Here is a 14574-nt window from a genome sequence, read left to right on the forward strand (position 1 = left end):
CCATTCTCAGTTACAATGAAATGCACCCCACAAGAAAAAAACCATCCTTAAGGCCTCATGACAGTATGGTCAGCTACATTAACCCTTGAGCACATCCCAGTGAGACCAGCTGAATGTCAGACTGGAAAAGGCACTAGCATGAGGCTGTGGATGCTCTCAGCATGCTGAAGAGACACCCAGGAAAGAGGAAAATGTGCAGAACAGAGGTGGCTGTGCCTGGAACACTGAAGTGGCCTCAGCAGCCTGTGTAAGTTTGGGAAGAAACACCGGGAATTGTTATTTTTGGGGTTTGAGTGTTTGACTAATAAGAGATGGAAGAGCCTGATAGAGACTTTTCCTAGGCAGAGGAAGAGTTCCACAGCCCTGTATAGCTGTGTATTGCTGACATCCTGCTTTGTTCTCTGACATGCAGCCTGATAGGCCTCAAGGGCTATGGCAGGTGAGGAAGGACAACAAGATTGGGAACCCACTCATCAGTATGGAGTTATTCCCACAGATACCATTTAGCACCCAGACCTCTCCCACCTAATACAACTTTAGATGAGATCTGGTTTTACCTACTTTTATATTTCCTTACTGGGAAGTTTTCTTCTCTCTTCTCTGATAATGTACCTGAGACTTTTTTTAAACTAGTACTGAGCTGCTGGAGAACGAATAGATAAAAAGCAAGCTTCAAAAGAATTTACAAGACATATATAAACTGAAATATTTTCACATAGGTTTGGAAGAAAGCCATGTTGTGTCTGGACAATCCTTGAAAGGATAAAGAAGTTGTTAAATAGATTAATCATTCACCCATAAAATGTGATTTGAGCAGCTCCAGTTTGAAACCAAAAGGCCAGAAAGAGAAAAGGTGTCATGTTGAGAGAAGACTGGAAATTATGTGGTTGTTTGAAACAAGTGAAAAAAGCAAGAGGATGAAGAGATGAATTAATTCAGAGACTTGGAAAAAAGAAAGATTTGTAGTGAATTTCATTGTGGAAGACACTAACTTGAGCTTGAGGAAGAAGACCAGAGGGTAGCAAAAAAAGGCCAGACTGAAATAGAGTTATGAGATCCAGTGATGTGACAAATAAAAATACAGTTTCAGCAGCATGTAGGCAAATTAAAATGGAGCTGTGTAAGGGGCAGAAACACAAATTGGGATGGGCAGGGCAAGAATTCTATCAACACTGAGGAATAAAAAAGATTAGAGAAAGAAGTATTAACAAATGTGAATTTAAAAAAAAAATGAAGCAATATTACCTGAGAGATAAAGATTGAAGAAGGAAAAAAAAAAAGAGAAAAACTGAGTATTAAGTCTCTAGTACAAGCTGATATATCTTGTTAAAAAGCTAGTAATAATTTCTTTTTTTCTCTCTCTCCTGTATGAAATACAGACTAATAGGGACAGAAGTGCTAAATTAAAACCTAGGAAAAGTAAAAATAGACAAAAAATATGATAGTATGGATTTTGTGGCTGCAGCAAAATCATCACTAGGTCTAATTCACAACTTCTTCTGTAAAACTAAATAGCTCTGTTTGATTCAGTCAAGTTAAGTTGCTGTAAAAGAGATGAACAAGTCCATAAATTCAGATTTCTTTTTTCTACACATAAAATGTAAAAATATTGAAAATTAAATGTGAGTTCCATCACTCAAAGATCTAGTAATGACAGAAGGCAGGTTAGAAATTAGGAAAAGAGGCATGGCATTCATCCCTTGGGAAACAGTTGAGGTCCCTCATATGACCAGAAAACATGTTCTTCTACTCAGACAATACAGTCCTCCAGCTGTTCAAGCTGACTTGTTCCTTAGAAGATGCAGTAAAAATACAGAATGAACTTTCATGATTAGCGGTGACAAATTCTGTAGACAAACTTTTGGTAATCACCCACACCGATCAAATTGTTGGTTTGCTTTATTTTTCAATATTCACTCAGTCAGAAACTGTAATGCTAATATAAACTTTTGTATATGTTTGGTGTAATGTCATAGTGCAGTAAAGCATAGGAGTAAGGTGTAGGGGGAGTCAGCACCAGCAGCCAAGTCACAGGTGGAGGAGAGAATGCCCCTTTTTAGTGATCTACCACATTCTCATCAGGTGTAACTGGGAGTGGAAATACAACCCCAGAGAGCAGCATAGAGGGAGATATGAACTGGAAGTGGCAGAGACGTCTGAGCATGACGGGGACCCTGGAACATCCAGGTGTGATGAAGCACAGAGGGAACAGCCCCAGCACAGCGCCGTGCTGAGGCCACTGCTCTGCTCGCAACCTTCTGCCAGTGTTCCCGCACGGCACTCCCCTCTGTCATGGAGACAAGTCTGCTGGGAATCAGTGGGACGTGCACTGAGCCTAAGGACAAATACAGAGTTCCATCAAAAGCTGGAAACATTTTGGGACAGCTAGGTTGCTGTTTCTTTGAAGTTCTGCTGGATGCTGAGCACACCTCAGCTGCTCCTTGAGTTTAAATGAGGTAAACTTGACTGTGTAAAACAAGTCAATGGCTTTGCTTGTGTCTTCCAGACTGAGAAGTGATTCTTCCTAAGGCAAGGGAAGATTCCTTCACTGCTGCAGCTCTCTGAGCAGTTAAATATGCATGTGGCCAAACTTGGTCCTCGTAAAACCCAATTGACTTCATTCAAAAAACTCCTATAAAGATGACTGATGTCATTGGAGTCCCACCAGGGATGAATTTGGCCCATGCCATTCCTCCTGTGTAGTCACTGGATAGGAATGTGGAGAAGAAAAGCATACTGGGCTCTAGGACTCCATCTCTCAACAAAACTACCAGGGCTGGAACAGAATTACACGTGAATATAAATGTGTCGTACACACTCCATTAGATCACCCAGATCGGCCCCTGCTTTCAGCTACCCACGTACAAATTGGAGTTTCTCCTTTCACTACTGAGGGTTGAGCAGGAGTTTCTATATGAGTGTGCCAAGTCTCTTGGGAGAAAAATCAGCAGCATTACTCCCAATTTACAGATGAAGAAACCGAAACAGGGAGCTGAAGTGATTTGCTTCAGTTTACATGTGGTGACAGAGGTAGAAAAGGTATTGAAACTAAAGTACTTATGGCTCCTTGCCACTTAGGCCATGTATTCCTGTGATATATCTTTTTAATTTCCCTCTCCTTTCCCCATCTCCCTTCTCCCCTGCCCCCAACCCCATCCACATTGTCTCTAGCCACACAACTGGGAAGCTGGGATTAATCCATCCCTAGGGAAACTGGGATTAATATACAACTCATGCGGAACCTTTAAAAACCCAATGATTTGTGGTCCCCTTTTCAGAGGCACATGCAATCCACAGCTGAAAAGTAACTATTTGCTGTTCCAGTGCACATTCTGAGAGAGGCTTTTGCTCTGTTTCATGAATGTACAGTGAAGACCCCATCTGACAGGATTTCTTCCTGCATCCAACAAAGCAGGCTTAGTAGGCTGTGCAGAATCAGGCTCTTGTGGAGTACTAACAGTTTATGGGCAGAAAAAGAATGACTGGAATGCAAAGGGGGGGAAGAGAGAGAGAGATGTGCCAACACATCTTTATGTTTTCCTTCTGTAACTGGAAATGGTTAAAAAAAAAAAGAATTAAAAGAAAAAAAAAATCTGTGTTTCCCTCATAAATCTTGCAGGAAGAGGCAACTAGAGTCAGGTGCCCGTTTTTTTACTCTTGCAAACTCCCATTCAGTGATATTTTTATGATGAAAATGCAAAATTTAAAGCAACTGTGAAAACAGAATCTGCTCTCGATTGGCAGACAGAGGCCTAAATAAGTTTTATTCATTGCATGAATGTCAGATTAAAACACATGCAAAGATAGAAGAGAAAAAGAAAGAGAGGGAACGCAATTAATCATTTAAATTATTTGTGATCCTGATTCAAAAGGCACATTTCCCGTCTAATTCCTTTCATTTATTTTGGGGCTTAGTACAACTTATCTCTTCTGAGTGTCATGATTTCATCTTTACTTTGCTTTCCTTGGAATCTCTGAACTGATACTGCCTAGCAAATTTCAAAACACTGGAGGGAACAGGCGAACTGTTCCCCGATGCAGCTGGGAGCATGACCAGATAGATAGCCTTTGTTAGCATGAGGGCAAAAGTGGCCTTCTGGGAGGAGGAAATGCACACGCATGTAAGTGTAGCACAAGTGACATTAAGAGGTTGTGTGTGCATCCTGTGCTCAGCATGCCCACATAGTTTTAATACATCTGTATTTCTAATTATGTCAATTCTGAAGATTTTTTTTTCTTTCTTTTTAATTGCACATAAAAATGCAGGTCCAAAGAAATTCTTGGCAGTCAGATCACCAAGCTTCAGCTTTTCAAATGAAACGCTTCTCATGCCCAGCTGGAAGGAGTGATTTCTCCACCTTTGCGACCCCGCAGCTCTAATGGTTCCCAGGAACCGGTTACTGACACGGTTTCTTACCTCGCCACGGGTGTTTCAGTTTCCCGGTGTTAAGGTGACGGTGGAGCGACCGTGGGAAAGCCTCGGTGGAGTGACCTGAGTCCCTTCCTCCCTCCCTGTGCACCCGACTCGGATTTCTGCCTCGTAGTTACGACCCCTGAAAACCTGGTTCCAAGCCACAGTGCCCTTTGCTTTCTCGCTCCGCGACAGGATCCCGGGTGCATCTTTGTTCCTTTACTTCGTGCCAGGAGCGACACAAGAGGGACGGGGAAGTTCCTCGGGGATTTTCTCTCTCGAGTCTCCGCACGGAGGAGGATGAACCACCCAGCCTTCAGGCTTCCCCTTAACGCCGTGTCAGTGCTCGGGGCTGCTGGTGAGCCCTCGGCCAGGCGCGGGTTGCGGTGCCCTGGCCTGGCAGCGGGACACGCCGGGGGCGGCTGGCGTGTCCCATGGAGCGCTCCGGGGCAGCGACCCATGCTGGGGAAAGGCGGCCGCTCCTGCGGGATTTGCGCAAAGCAATCCCTCTGAACCCCCATGGAGGACCCGGGAGAGGCGGGGGAGACGACACCTTCAAATCGCGTCCGAGAAAAGCTGCCGAGCAAACATCCCGGCCCGGCTCGGCCGCGCGGGGCCAGCGCCGCGAAGGGTTGGATGCTCCTAGCCCCAGCCGGACTCCGCGCATGAGAGAGATGCCGGCGGAGCGGAGCGCAGGGCTGCGCACTTGTCCCGCCCTCCTCCCGCGCAGGGCCGGCCCGGGCTGCCTGCAGGTTCCTGCGGACTTCACCCCTCACTTGCTGCTTTTCAGATGCCAAAACAAAAAAGTCTTCACGCGGGGTGGGAAGCGAGTGGCGGGTAGGAAGCAAAGCCAAAGCAAGCCGGCTTCAAACTCTGCACATGCTACCAGGCTCCGGAGCTGGATGCGCAGGCGGCACTTCGCATCCCGAGCTCCCCGAGGGCCTCCCCACGTTGGAGGTGGGTCCGCAGCCTGTCCTGCAAGTGCCTTTTCATTAGTTACGGTGCGCTCGAATGGGTGTCCAATAAATAAGAAGGGGAGAGAAGTTTCTCCCCCCTCCCCTTATATTAAATGAGTTACAACCGCAACTTTTTCCCTGTCGTTGATAGGATTCTTTGACCAAATAAAAAAATAATTACTAAAAGCGGCAGAGGGGAAGGGGAAAGGAGCCGCACTGGACGGAGCGGCTGGCGTCGGTGACCATCCGCGCCGCGGCCGAGCATCCGCGCCGCGGCCACGCAGCAGCCGCTGGGCAGCTCCGAGGTCACCTCTGCCACATCGCTAATTTGCAAGAAAGGAGGCTTCTCTTATCGCGGGGGCACTGACTTGTGACGGGAGGAAGAAGGTTTAGGGTTTGCCGGGGGGACGAGAAAGGACGGCGGCAAGAGGCGCTTCAAAGGCTCAAGCGGTTGCCCCAGCACTGAGCTCTCTCCCCCGTCTCGATCCAAAGCGTTTTCGCAGTGGAATAAACATCTCTGATCTAAGACAGCTGCCGGGAATCAAAGGCCGCCCCAACCAGCGCGGAACCGGCCGAAGATGTGCCTGAAAAATGCCTGCTCCTGACAAACTCAGGGATGGGGGTGCGAAGGCGGCTCTCCCCGCAGCGCCTCCAGGTTCCGAGAGCAGCAACAGTTCACCCATTACTCATCTGATTTGTTTTATAACACTTCTGACACCTAATCTTATCAGTTAATACCCACGACTCAGTTACCCAAGACGATTGTTTTTTTCCTCACTAGCAGCAAAATTATTTGACTTTCTGCAGATGTGTTTACTTTTGTCAGCCTTAAAAAAAAAAATAAAAAAAGAAAAAAAAAAAAAAAAAAGAGGGGAAGAAAATTAGGAGGGGGAAAACTAATGCATAGAAAAAAGATCCGGGCTTTCCAAGACTGGTAGAAACAACCACTGAGGAAATAACTAAGAAAAAATAATCAAAAAATAATTAGGTTCTGAATATTGACAAAGGGTTTACCAGGGAAGAGATCAGAAACCAAATGAACACATATGTAGTCCATGCAGACTTGCCTGTAAAATAACAATTTATTTTAATACTTAAAAACCACACACAATCCAGTGATAAATGTCAATTACCAATAATCAGCATAAAGTGCCAAACAGCCATACAACTTTTTTTTTTTTTTAATAAACAGAACTTATTGGAATGTCTCTTAATTTGAATACACTGTTCAGAAAGCCAGCATTTAAAAAAATACGCTCTCAAATTGAGATTTGTTCTCTCACACCAGGACACACGAAGACTTTAAAGTACCACTAAAACCACGTTGTGCATACCGTCAGTTTGACGTATTGCTATCTTTCTTTCCTCTGGGTTTTTTAAATAAGTCCAGAAGTTACAAACTTCCTCACAGCACACTAGACCACAAGGTAATAAAAAGGGTCTCTGTGTCCCATGAACACTGATCTGTCCCAACACCAGGAACCCGTGGGTCTGAGATCTCGATGCGTTTTCTAACGCATAATAGGACGCCCCACTTGAGAGACTTAGGTCATTTCCAAACATTAATTTTCTTCTCCCTTTCTGAAAACAAACTAGCAAATGAGATTTGCAGGTTGCCCCTCTCCTTGTCTTAATGGTGCTGTGATGAAAAACCACCGTTTCAGTTCTTAATCGTCTTCTGGGATTTTCTGTATTTCCTGAAGTGTAAAAATAAGAAGCTTTATACAGTCAAAAAAAAAAGTATAAAATAAGAGTTTGGATTTTCTTAAGTAATACTTTTGGAAGCTACGATTTTGGTTTGGTTTTTTTGGGAGGGAGGTTGGGAGGGGATTGGTCGGGGGTGTCTTGTGGGTTTTTGTTTGGTTTTAGAGATTCCTGTCCAACACGTGAGCACCACCTTTTGGCATAAAGTTTATCAAAGCCACACAAGTCAGCTAGCACTCTCTGTATTATTCATGTGTATTTTAAATGGAAAATAATCTTTTCACCCACAACTTAGGAAGTTAATTGCTTGGACGGGGGATTGAAGGGGTGCACATTTTGCCCTTTTTAAAGTAGAAACCAAAACAAAGCACAAAGTCCAGTGCTCCCGTCCTGAAAGTTTTGTTTCTGCTCTAGGTTTGGTATAAAGTCTGAAGGGGAGGAAAAGTTCATAGAGGTTGGAGATTCAACACTTAAGTTTGGCAGGTTTCAGTTCCTTTACTTGCGTGTGCAGTGTCTTGTGGACTGCTAGTGTTCTGGACTGGCAAAATCCTTTCCCACATTCTTGACACTTAAAAGGCTTTTCTTTAGAATGGATATATCTAGAAAGAGAAAAACAATTGAAATGTCAGAAATAACTGGCCTAAACTCAGCAGTGAGCTACCTGAGGGGAGAACATGCTGGAGATTTCTTACACCTACTGCTGAGACTGAGAGTGCTGGAGTGCGGCACCCGGGCAACTGTCTGTATGTGTGTGGGCAAGAGGGGGGGTGGCATCAGAGGGTTATAGGGTGCCTTTCTTAGGAATAAAGAGCTTCTCTCTTACTCCGGGGTCATCAGGCTGCATGTCTTCATGACACTTCTGAATGATCATAGAGGCAGAGGACAAAAGATGATGCAAATGGAGGGTGAAAACATCTGTGGAAGCTAAAAAGAGGGCTGTTTTAAAAAGAAAGTTGTTTCTATGGAATGAGTGAGGTATGTCTTCCACGGTGATTTACCTGGGCTCTTCCACCAGCAGCCGGCAGAGGAAAAACTAGAGGGAACACTGTTGGCTGGATGGGTACTTGACTTTTCTTACAAAAATCTTGAGTGTAGGAGGGTAACTGGGAAAATACGAATACACACAGGAAAAAGAACAGGAGAAGAAAAATAGTTACCTGTGATCCCTCAGGTGATCCTGTCTTCTGAAGGCCTTGTGACAAATATCACATGTGTAGGGCCGTTCATCGGTGTGGGTTCTTTCATGAATCAAAAGGTTGTAGGACTTGGTGAAGTGCCTGCCACAGAATTTACACACAAACTCCTTCTTGGTTTTGGACGGTAACCTTCCCCGTGTGGGTTTCTTTTCTGGAGATAGTTTAGTTACCTCAAGCAAAGACCCCAGCCCTGCAGGTGAGCCCTGACTGTCTGCCTGTCCCAGTTTAGAGTGGTCCTCTTGTGTGGCAGCCACTGCTAAGTTGGCAAAGTCAAAGCGGGGTTTGGCTTTGAGGGTCATGTTGGTAGCCTCTTGCTTGGGCTGGATGACATGTGGGAAGAGCGGGAAGGTCGGCAGCTGGAACCGTGCATCCACCAGGCTGGAGACGCTGGGCACTTTGGAGAAGGAGGAGCGGGGCAGGTGCATGGCCGGGTAGCCCAGAGTCCACTGGTGCAGGTGCACGGCGTGCAGGGCACTGAAGCCATAGAGGTTGGAGAGGTGGTCAGAGGGCACGGCGGGCAGCCCATTGAATGCTTGCAGGAAGGAGTAGTTGGTAAGCTGGAGGGAAGGATGGATAGGCACTGGGGCCGGCAGGGTTTTACTTCCCATGGTGGCCGCTCAGGAGGAGGATCTTGGGAACAGGGGAGGAAAATATCTGGAAAATAAAGATGGAGGGGGGAAGAGGGAGGGGTAGATTTATATGAAAACAAAAGCAGAGGGAATTTCTTACCTCACCCCTCATTAATATCCTTCTCCAAGCCACAGGAGGAGGTTGCCTTGGACTTGGAGATGCCTGACCAGGTCTTTCCAAAGAGTGTATCCCCAGATTCCCCCTCTCCCCATCTCTCTCTTGCACACAAATGTTGTACTCCATCTGCAATTGTTCACTTCCGAGCAGCATCCCCTGCTATGCAGACTTTCAATGATCCTCTACACAGGGACAGCCGAGAGATGCCATTTTGGCCCACAAATCTCAGTCATCTCCCAGTAATTTAAAATCCCTTCCTGGGTGAACTCAGCCTTTAGAAAATAGTGAGATACTGCCCACTACATCTGTCCAGAGAAACTGCGCTTAGCCCTGACTCGAGGTGACGTGGGGAAGGGTGTGGAGTTTGCTGCCCCTGGGTTGCTCAGCTCCCTGTGGTCTGGCCTCAGCCAAGCCTCTGAGGTGATGGAGGCACTTGGATGCTCAGAACTGCATGCTCTCCCTCATTCAAAAACAGAAAATAATTTTGGGGAAAAAAAACATTATGGGGAAAATACCAGCCAAAGCCCTCTCTCTTGTGTACTGCAAAAAGAAATTGGAAAATGCTGAATTTGGGTGACGAATCTGAAGTGCCATTTGCTCTTCCCCGGGAGAAGTGTCTGGCTTCAAGCCCACATCCTAATCTAGGCAATTGCTTAATTAGAACCCTTCAAAGGCAAAAAGACTGGGGCTGGAGAAACCCTTCCCATGGGACACCCAGACCAGCAGCTGCAGGGCTGCAGCCCTTCCCTGGGCTGGGTGCCACCACTTTGGTCTGTGTTTCAGGGTCCTGCCAAGACCCTAGCCTCTCTTCTGGGCCAGATCCTGACCCGTCCCATCCTCCCATCCCACAAGGCAGAGGGGGAAAATACTACAAGGCAGCAGCATTGAGGCACATCTGGCCCAGTCTGAAAATTCAGCCCCAGCTGCTGTCAAACATTTGGCAGGAGATGCCTCCCGAGGGTTGTTGGTGGGGACATAGCTTCCTCCCTTTGTGGGTGTGAGAGAGTACCCATGGCTTTTGGAAGCATCACATCCCTGCAGCCCAGAGAGCCTCCTCCTTACTCCACAGTCCTCAACTTATACTCACTTTCCCCCCAGAGAGCTTTGGGGTTTCCCTTCGGTGGTGCTATTTTCTGCCAGAATCCCCACAGGTTTGCTGCAGGGTTCCCACGGGATCCACAGAGGGTCTTCATAAGATCCTTACAGGGTTCGTGCTCAGTCACAGCAGGTTCCCCCAAAAGATTCCCACAGGGATCCTGGCGGTATTTGGACTAGAGTTCACCCCCATGTGTAGAGTAAAGCCTCTTTGGAGAAATGGAGGTAGCAAAGCACAGCAGAGCAGTAGTTGTCCCTCTGAGCTGGAAGTCTGGGGGTGTGGAAACTGGTGGTGGAAGAGGTCTAAAGACCAGGGAAACAAACATGATTTATATGTGGGCTGTTGCCTGGAACGAGGAGCTGCGGCTGGGAGGGTGTGAGAGGGAGAAGCTTACTCTGAGCAGCTCTATACTCCAGGCCCACCTTTCACTCTGTTTTACATAAAACAGTAGCAGGAAGAGAGACTCAAACCTTAGAGGAATTCCACCGCAGTGACCCAGAATAAGACATTGTGACATTTTTTGTTTTTCAATTGGATACATTTTGGATAGTGACTGATTGAAAAATGCACACATTATATTCTCTATTCTCCTCCCTTTCCTCTTTCTTTCCCTCTTTCTATTTTTTTTTTTTCACTAAACTATTTAGGGCTGTTGAACCAACCAGACTGTTTTGTTGCTCTACTGGGGATATACTTTTATTTAGTTAGTGCTGCCTATACACTAAGCATGTCCACATCACAGCACAAATGCCTCAACTGGTGACCCCGAGAACAAAGTGCACAGAAAACACTCTTGTCATCTCGTCCAGGTACCTGAAAATGTCTCTTTCTGTCCGTCACAATGGCTCCGTGTCTGTTTTCCTGTCTAGGTAGCTCTAGATATCTCAAATATGAAACAGGCTATTGCAAATTAAGTTTATCCCTCTTTCTTTCTTTATATCCTTAGAAAACATTTAATATGGAATATATAAACAGAAATCTACTATGTCAATATGGGTAAATTTTCACTTGAAAACATTTTAAAAATTCTCTTTTGATTTCCCCAATAAAGGACAAACCAAGGAGAAATACAGTCAGGTCATAATAGCATCCATTAAGCCCACAGTTTTTGGGTTTTTGCTAGAGCAGCTTTGTTAAATTTAAAAAAAAAAAAAAAAAAAAATTTAAAAAGGATGAGAAAGCAAAAGACAACAAGGGGCAAAAAAAAAAAAAAAAAAAAAGACAGGAGAAGAAAATAAGAAGAAAAGAGGATGTGGGAGCAGAGTGTTCATGTTACTACAAGCTTCTTGGCACTTTTCCAGAAATGTAAGCTATACTTTTGCTCTGTACGACCGGGATAGTCAAAAATATGGATAAAGAGCAGGGTATTTCATAAAGAAGTCCCCTCACTTCGGGACATCAAAGCAAATGTGTTTCACAGTGTAGTAACTCTCTGGTCTCCCTCTTGCCTGCAGAGAGATCAACGTTTCTTTGATTTCGGATTCACCTCCACCTTTAATTCTGCTTCATGTAAACAGATCGTTATCGGGTCTTCTTTTTTATTTTTTTAATTTTTTTTTTTTTTTTTAACAGAAGAAGACCCCGCCAGTTCTCTGCTTAAATTCCCCCATAGCAATAAAACTGTGCGGGCTTTTCTTTTTTAGCACAGAGTAGCTCGGTGAGTAATTAAGAACAAACCACTTGTGTTCTGACTGAAACAAAACCCACTCATGCCAAGATAAATTTACCCTGCAAAATAGGATCATAAACTTGAAAGACTACATCTGTCTCCAGCTTTCTTACCCTTTGTCCTGAGTGAAGATACGGTAATACTATTGTCCAGTTGCCACTGTTTTAAGACCATTGCAATCTTAACCTTCCAGATTAAATTCTACCTACTCTATATGCCAGAAAAAAAAAAAAAATCTACCCGGCTTTCTGCTGGTAGCATAGCAGGAGGCGAAATTAAATGGATTTGTAAGTAATCTTGTGGCCAGTCGGTATTTTTCCTTTCTACATTGAATTATCAATTTCCGACGTGTCCTTTGAAAGCGATATTTGTTACATTAAATACCTGACTCATAAATAATGAGGTTTGCTAATTAGTTCCACATGGAAGAATGGAGGAGGTAAATTACCCTGAGGACGCTGCTTATTTTTACAAACATGATAAAGTAGCGGACATAAAATGATGCATTCTTGCGAGAACTTCAAACTACAGCAATCAGGTTCATCTGTCAAAAAAAGTTCCCCAATTTTTCCTGATTTTTTTCAAGTCTGGTAGCCCCGTCCTTTCGGCTGCACACATTGGTGTGCAGCGTTTTGCCACCAGGTCGCCTATTTATTTTGTCCTCTGTGAGGGGACGAAATTTTCCCTTCCTAAAGTTAAAGCGAGGAAATGGAGCTTACAAGGTCTGTGTGGGGGAAACTAAGTGGAAAGGGAATAAAACTGCCCTTTCGCTCCGCATTATTCGAGTGTGGTGCTCTTGAGGAGTAAAGTGCATTGTTCGGCACAGATTTATTCAAAGTATTAATGAAGTGAGCAGAATCTATTAAAGCAGGTTTATTCGGGGCTAATTGAGCGTGAAAGAGTTAATTGCTAACATTAATGAGGACTGGAAGGTCTCAGTCAGCATGTGCCTTGGATATCTCCGCTCAATCCTTATAAAATCATCATTCACATTTTATCACGAAATCGGTGTTGACAAGTCTCCCCAGACCACCACTGCGAGCGCGGGTGAACGAGATGGGCTTTAGTCTTCTCAAATAATAATAATAAATAGTAGCCGGGGGCCGAGTGCACCAGCGATCGCTACACTGCCCGGGGCAGCCTTTATCCAAGACAGCAAAGATCGCCGGGTTCGGCCCCTGGAGGGACAGCGGCTACGAGGCCACGGCTGGGAGCGCGGCCCCACGGCGGGCGTGGGTGGGTGCCGCGGGACGGCCGCAGGGCCGCCGGGCCAGGCTTCTCCACCTTCTCCCCGCAGAAGATTTTAGGTAGGTTTGGGGGTGTTGTGTGCGTGCTTTTGCCATCCCCTCGGATGCTGAAAGGCCCTCAGCACAAGATCCACCCTCGCTTTCTCCCTAGACGAGTGCCCGGTGCCTCCCCTGCACACGAATAAATCGCCCTTCCTCTCTCCTGGACACAGAGAGGATTTCTTGCCTCTCTTCCCACTGTCACAGCACTCACAGCCGCGGGTGGGGGGCAAAGCTTTGCGGTGACAGCCCCGGGGGCAGGCAGGGCACAGCGGCACATCCCCGGGCCCGGCCGTCCGCAGCCCGGCTCCGCCGCGGAGCTGCAGCCCCGCGGCCCCGGGCCCGGCGCCGCCTTAGGGGTAGGGCCTCTTTCTCAGCTGACTCCGGTCTTACTGAACCGGACCTCCTGTGCACCTGTCCGGGACTCGACCCTCACCCTCCTGCCTGACTGGCGATTTATCGAACAATTCCTGCAGCGCTACGATAATCTCCAAAATGCTCTATTTTTATAGTTTCCCTCCCAAAAGCCAACTGTAACAACCATACCCTAATCCTCGGCTTTGCACCGACACTTTATAGGCTTGGCCTCGAGAGAAGCTTAGTCTCTCCTGCGCTGAACTTGTTTCGATCCACTCAGACAAGTATAAACATCAGGTTCATTTCTGTTATGGCGTTGGGAGGAAACAGAGAAGGCTTTTCAGATCCTAAAACAGTGGAGTTGCAGGAAAAGAAGGAAAAGGGGGGAAAAAAGAAAGAAGAAACCCCGCAGAAATAAATAAAGAAGAGAAAGAAGAGGAAAGAAAAGCCAATAACAGGAAGGAGAAAAGCTGGAAGTTCAAGTCCGCAGGACATGCAGGCTTCTGTGTTGCTCGTGTCACTTTTAGCTCTGGTTAGAAACACTGTTTCTCCGCAAGGGGGGAGACACAACTTTGAAAGGGGAGGACAAATCTTTAAATAGCATCAAAATATCCGAGACCCATGTGAAGGCTTACCCCAGCCCTCCGCCCGCCCCAAAGAGAACAGTCCTCCTCACGTGAACCACAAGTTCCACACTTCTGCACCATCCAGGGGATGGTGGGAGGGGATGGGGTCAAAGAAAGAAAAGAGGTAGCCTAAAGGAAATGTTTGAATCGATATCCCCAACCCCCGAGGACTGGCAAAACAGAAACCAAACAGAATGAGTTGGTCTTTTTATTTACCTAATCCCGATCTGTGCTCCACCGCTGGCAGCAGTTAAAAGATCCTGGGCTAAATTTGAGCTGGTAAAATAAAATAATTGAAAAAAAAAAAAAAAGAAAAAAGAAAAAAAAAAAAAAGAAAAAAAAAAAAAAGGAGGTTGGGCTAGGTCAGTGTCTGTGCTGGCCCTGGGGGGCACAGCTCACCCCACCCACCCCACTGCTCCTCCAGCGGGTACAGGCAGATCCGAGCGGGGCCAGGTGTCCAGGTGCTCCGGCCGGCGGGGCCGGAGGTGCTTTCCCTGCTCCTGCTCCCGGAGCCGGCTGCGTGCGC

General features: G+C 46.1%; 1 protein-coding gene across 1 annotated transcript; it reads right to left on the reverse strand.

Moving 5' to 3' along the window:
* Window positions 1-6628: 6628 nt before the first annotated feature.
* Window positions 6629-14336, reverse strand: OSR1 (odd-skipped related transcription factor 1). The gene is made up of 3 exons (XM_082276931.1): window positions 14265-14336; window positions 8229-8921; window positions 6629-7670 (listed from the first exon to the last, which is right to left on the reverse strand). The coding sequence occupies exons 2-3, from the start codon at window positions 8873-8875 to the stop codon at window positions 7535-7537; spliced, it is 783 nt and encodes a 260-aa protein (XP_082133057.1). The 5' UTR covers window positions 8876-8921; window positions 14265-14336; the 3' UTR covers window positions 6629-7534.
* Between the last annotated feature and the right edge of the window lie 238 nt (window positions 14337-14574).

This window comes from Coloeus monedula, assembly GCF_965178545.1.
Source record: "Coloeus monedula genome assembly, chromosome: 2".
Taxonomy (NCBI): Eukaryota; Metazoa; Chordata; class Aves; order Passeriformes; family Corvidae; genus Coloeus; species Coloeus monedula.

Bases quoted from the DNA above. Each gene is read 5' to 3' on its own strand.
- OSR1 (XM_082276931.1), bottom strand. From the start codon at position 8,875: ATGGGAAGTAAAACCCTGCCGGCCCCAGTGCCTATCCATCCTTCCCTC. The intron at 7,671-8,228 runs GTAACTATTTTT...TTCTCTTTCTAG, and splicing joins GATCACCTGAGGGATCACAG to ATATATCCATTCTAAAGAAA.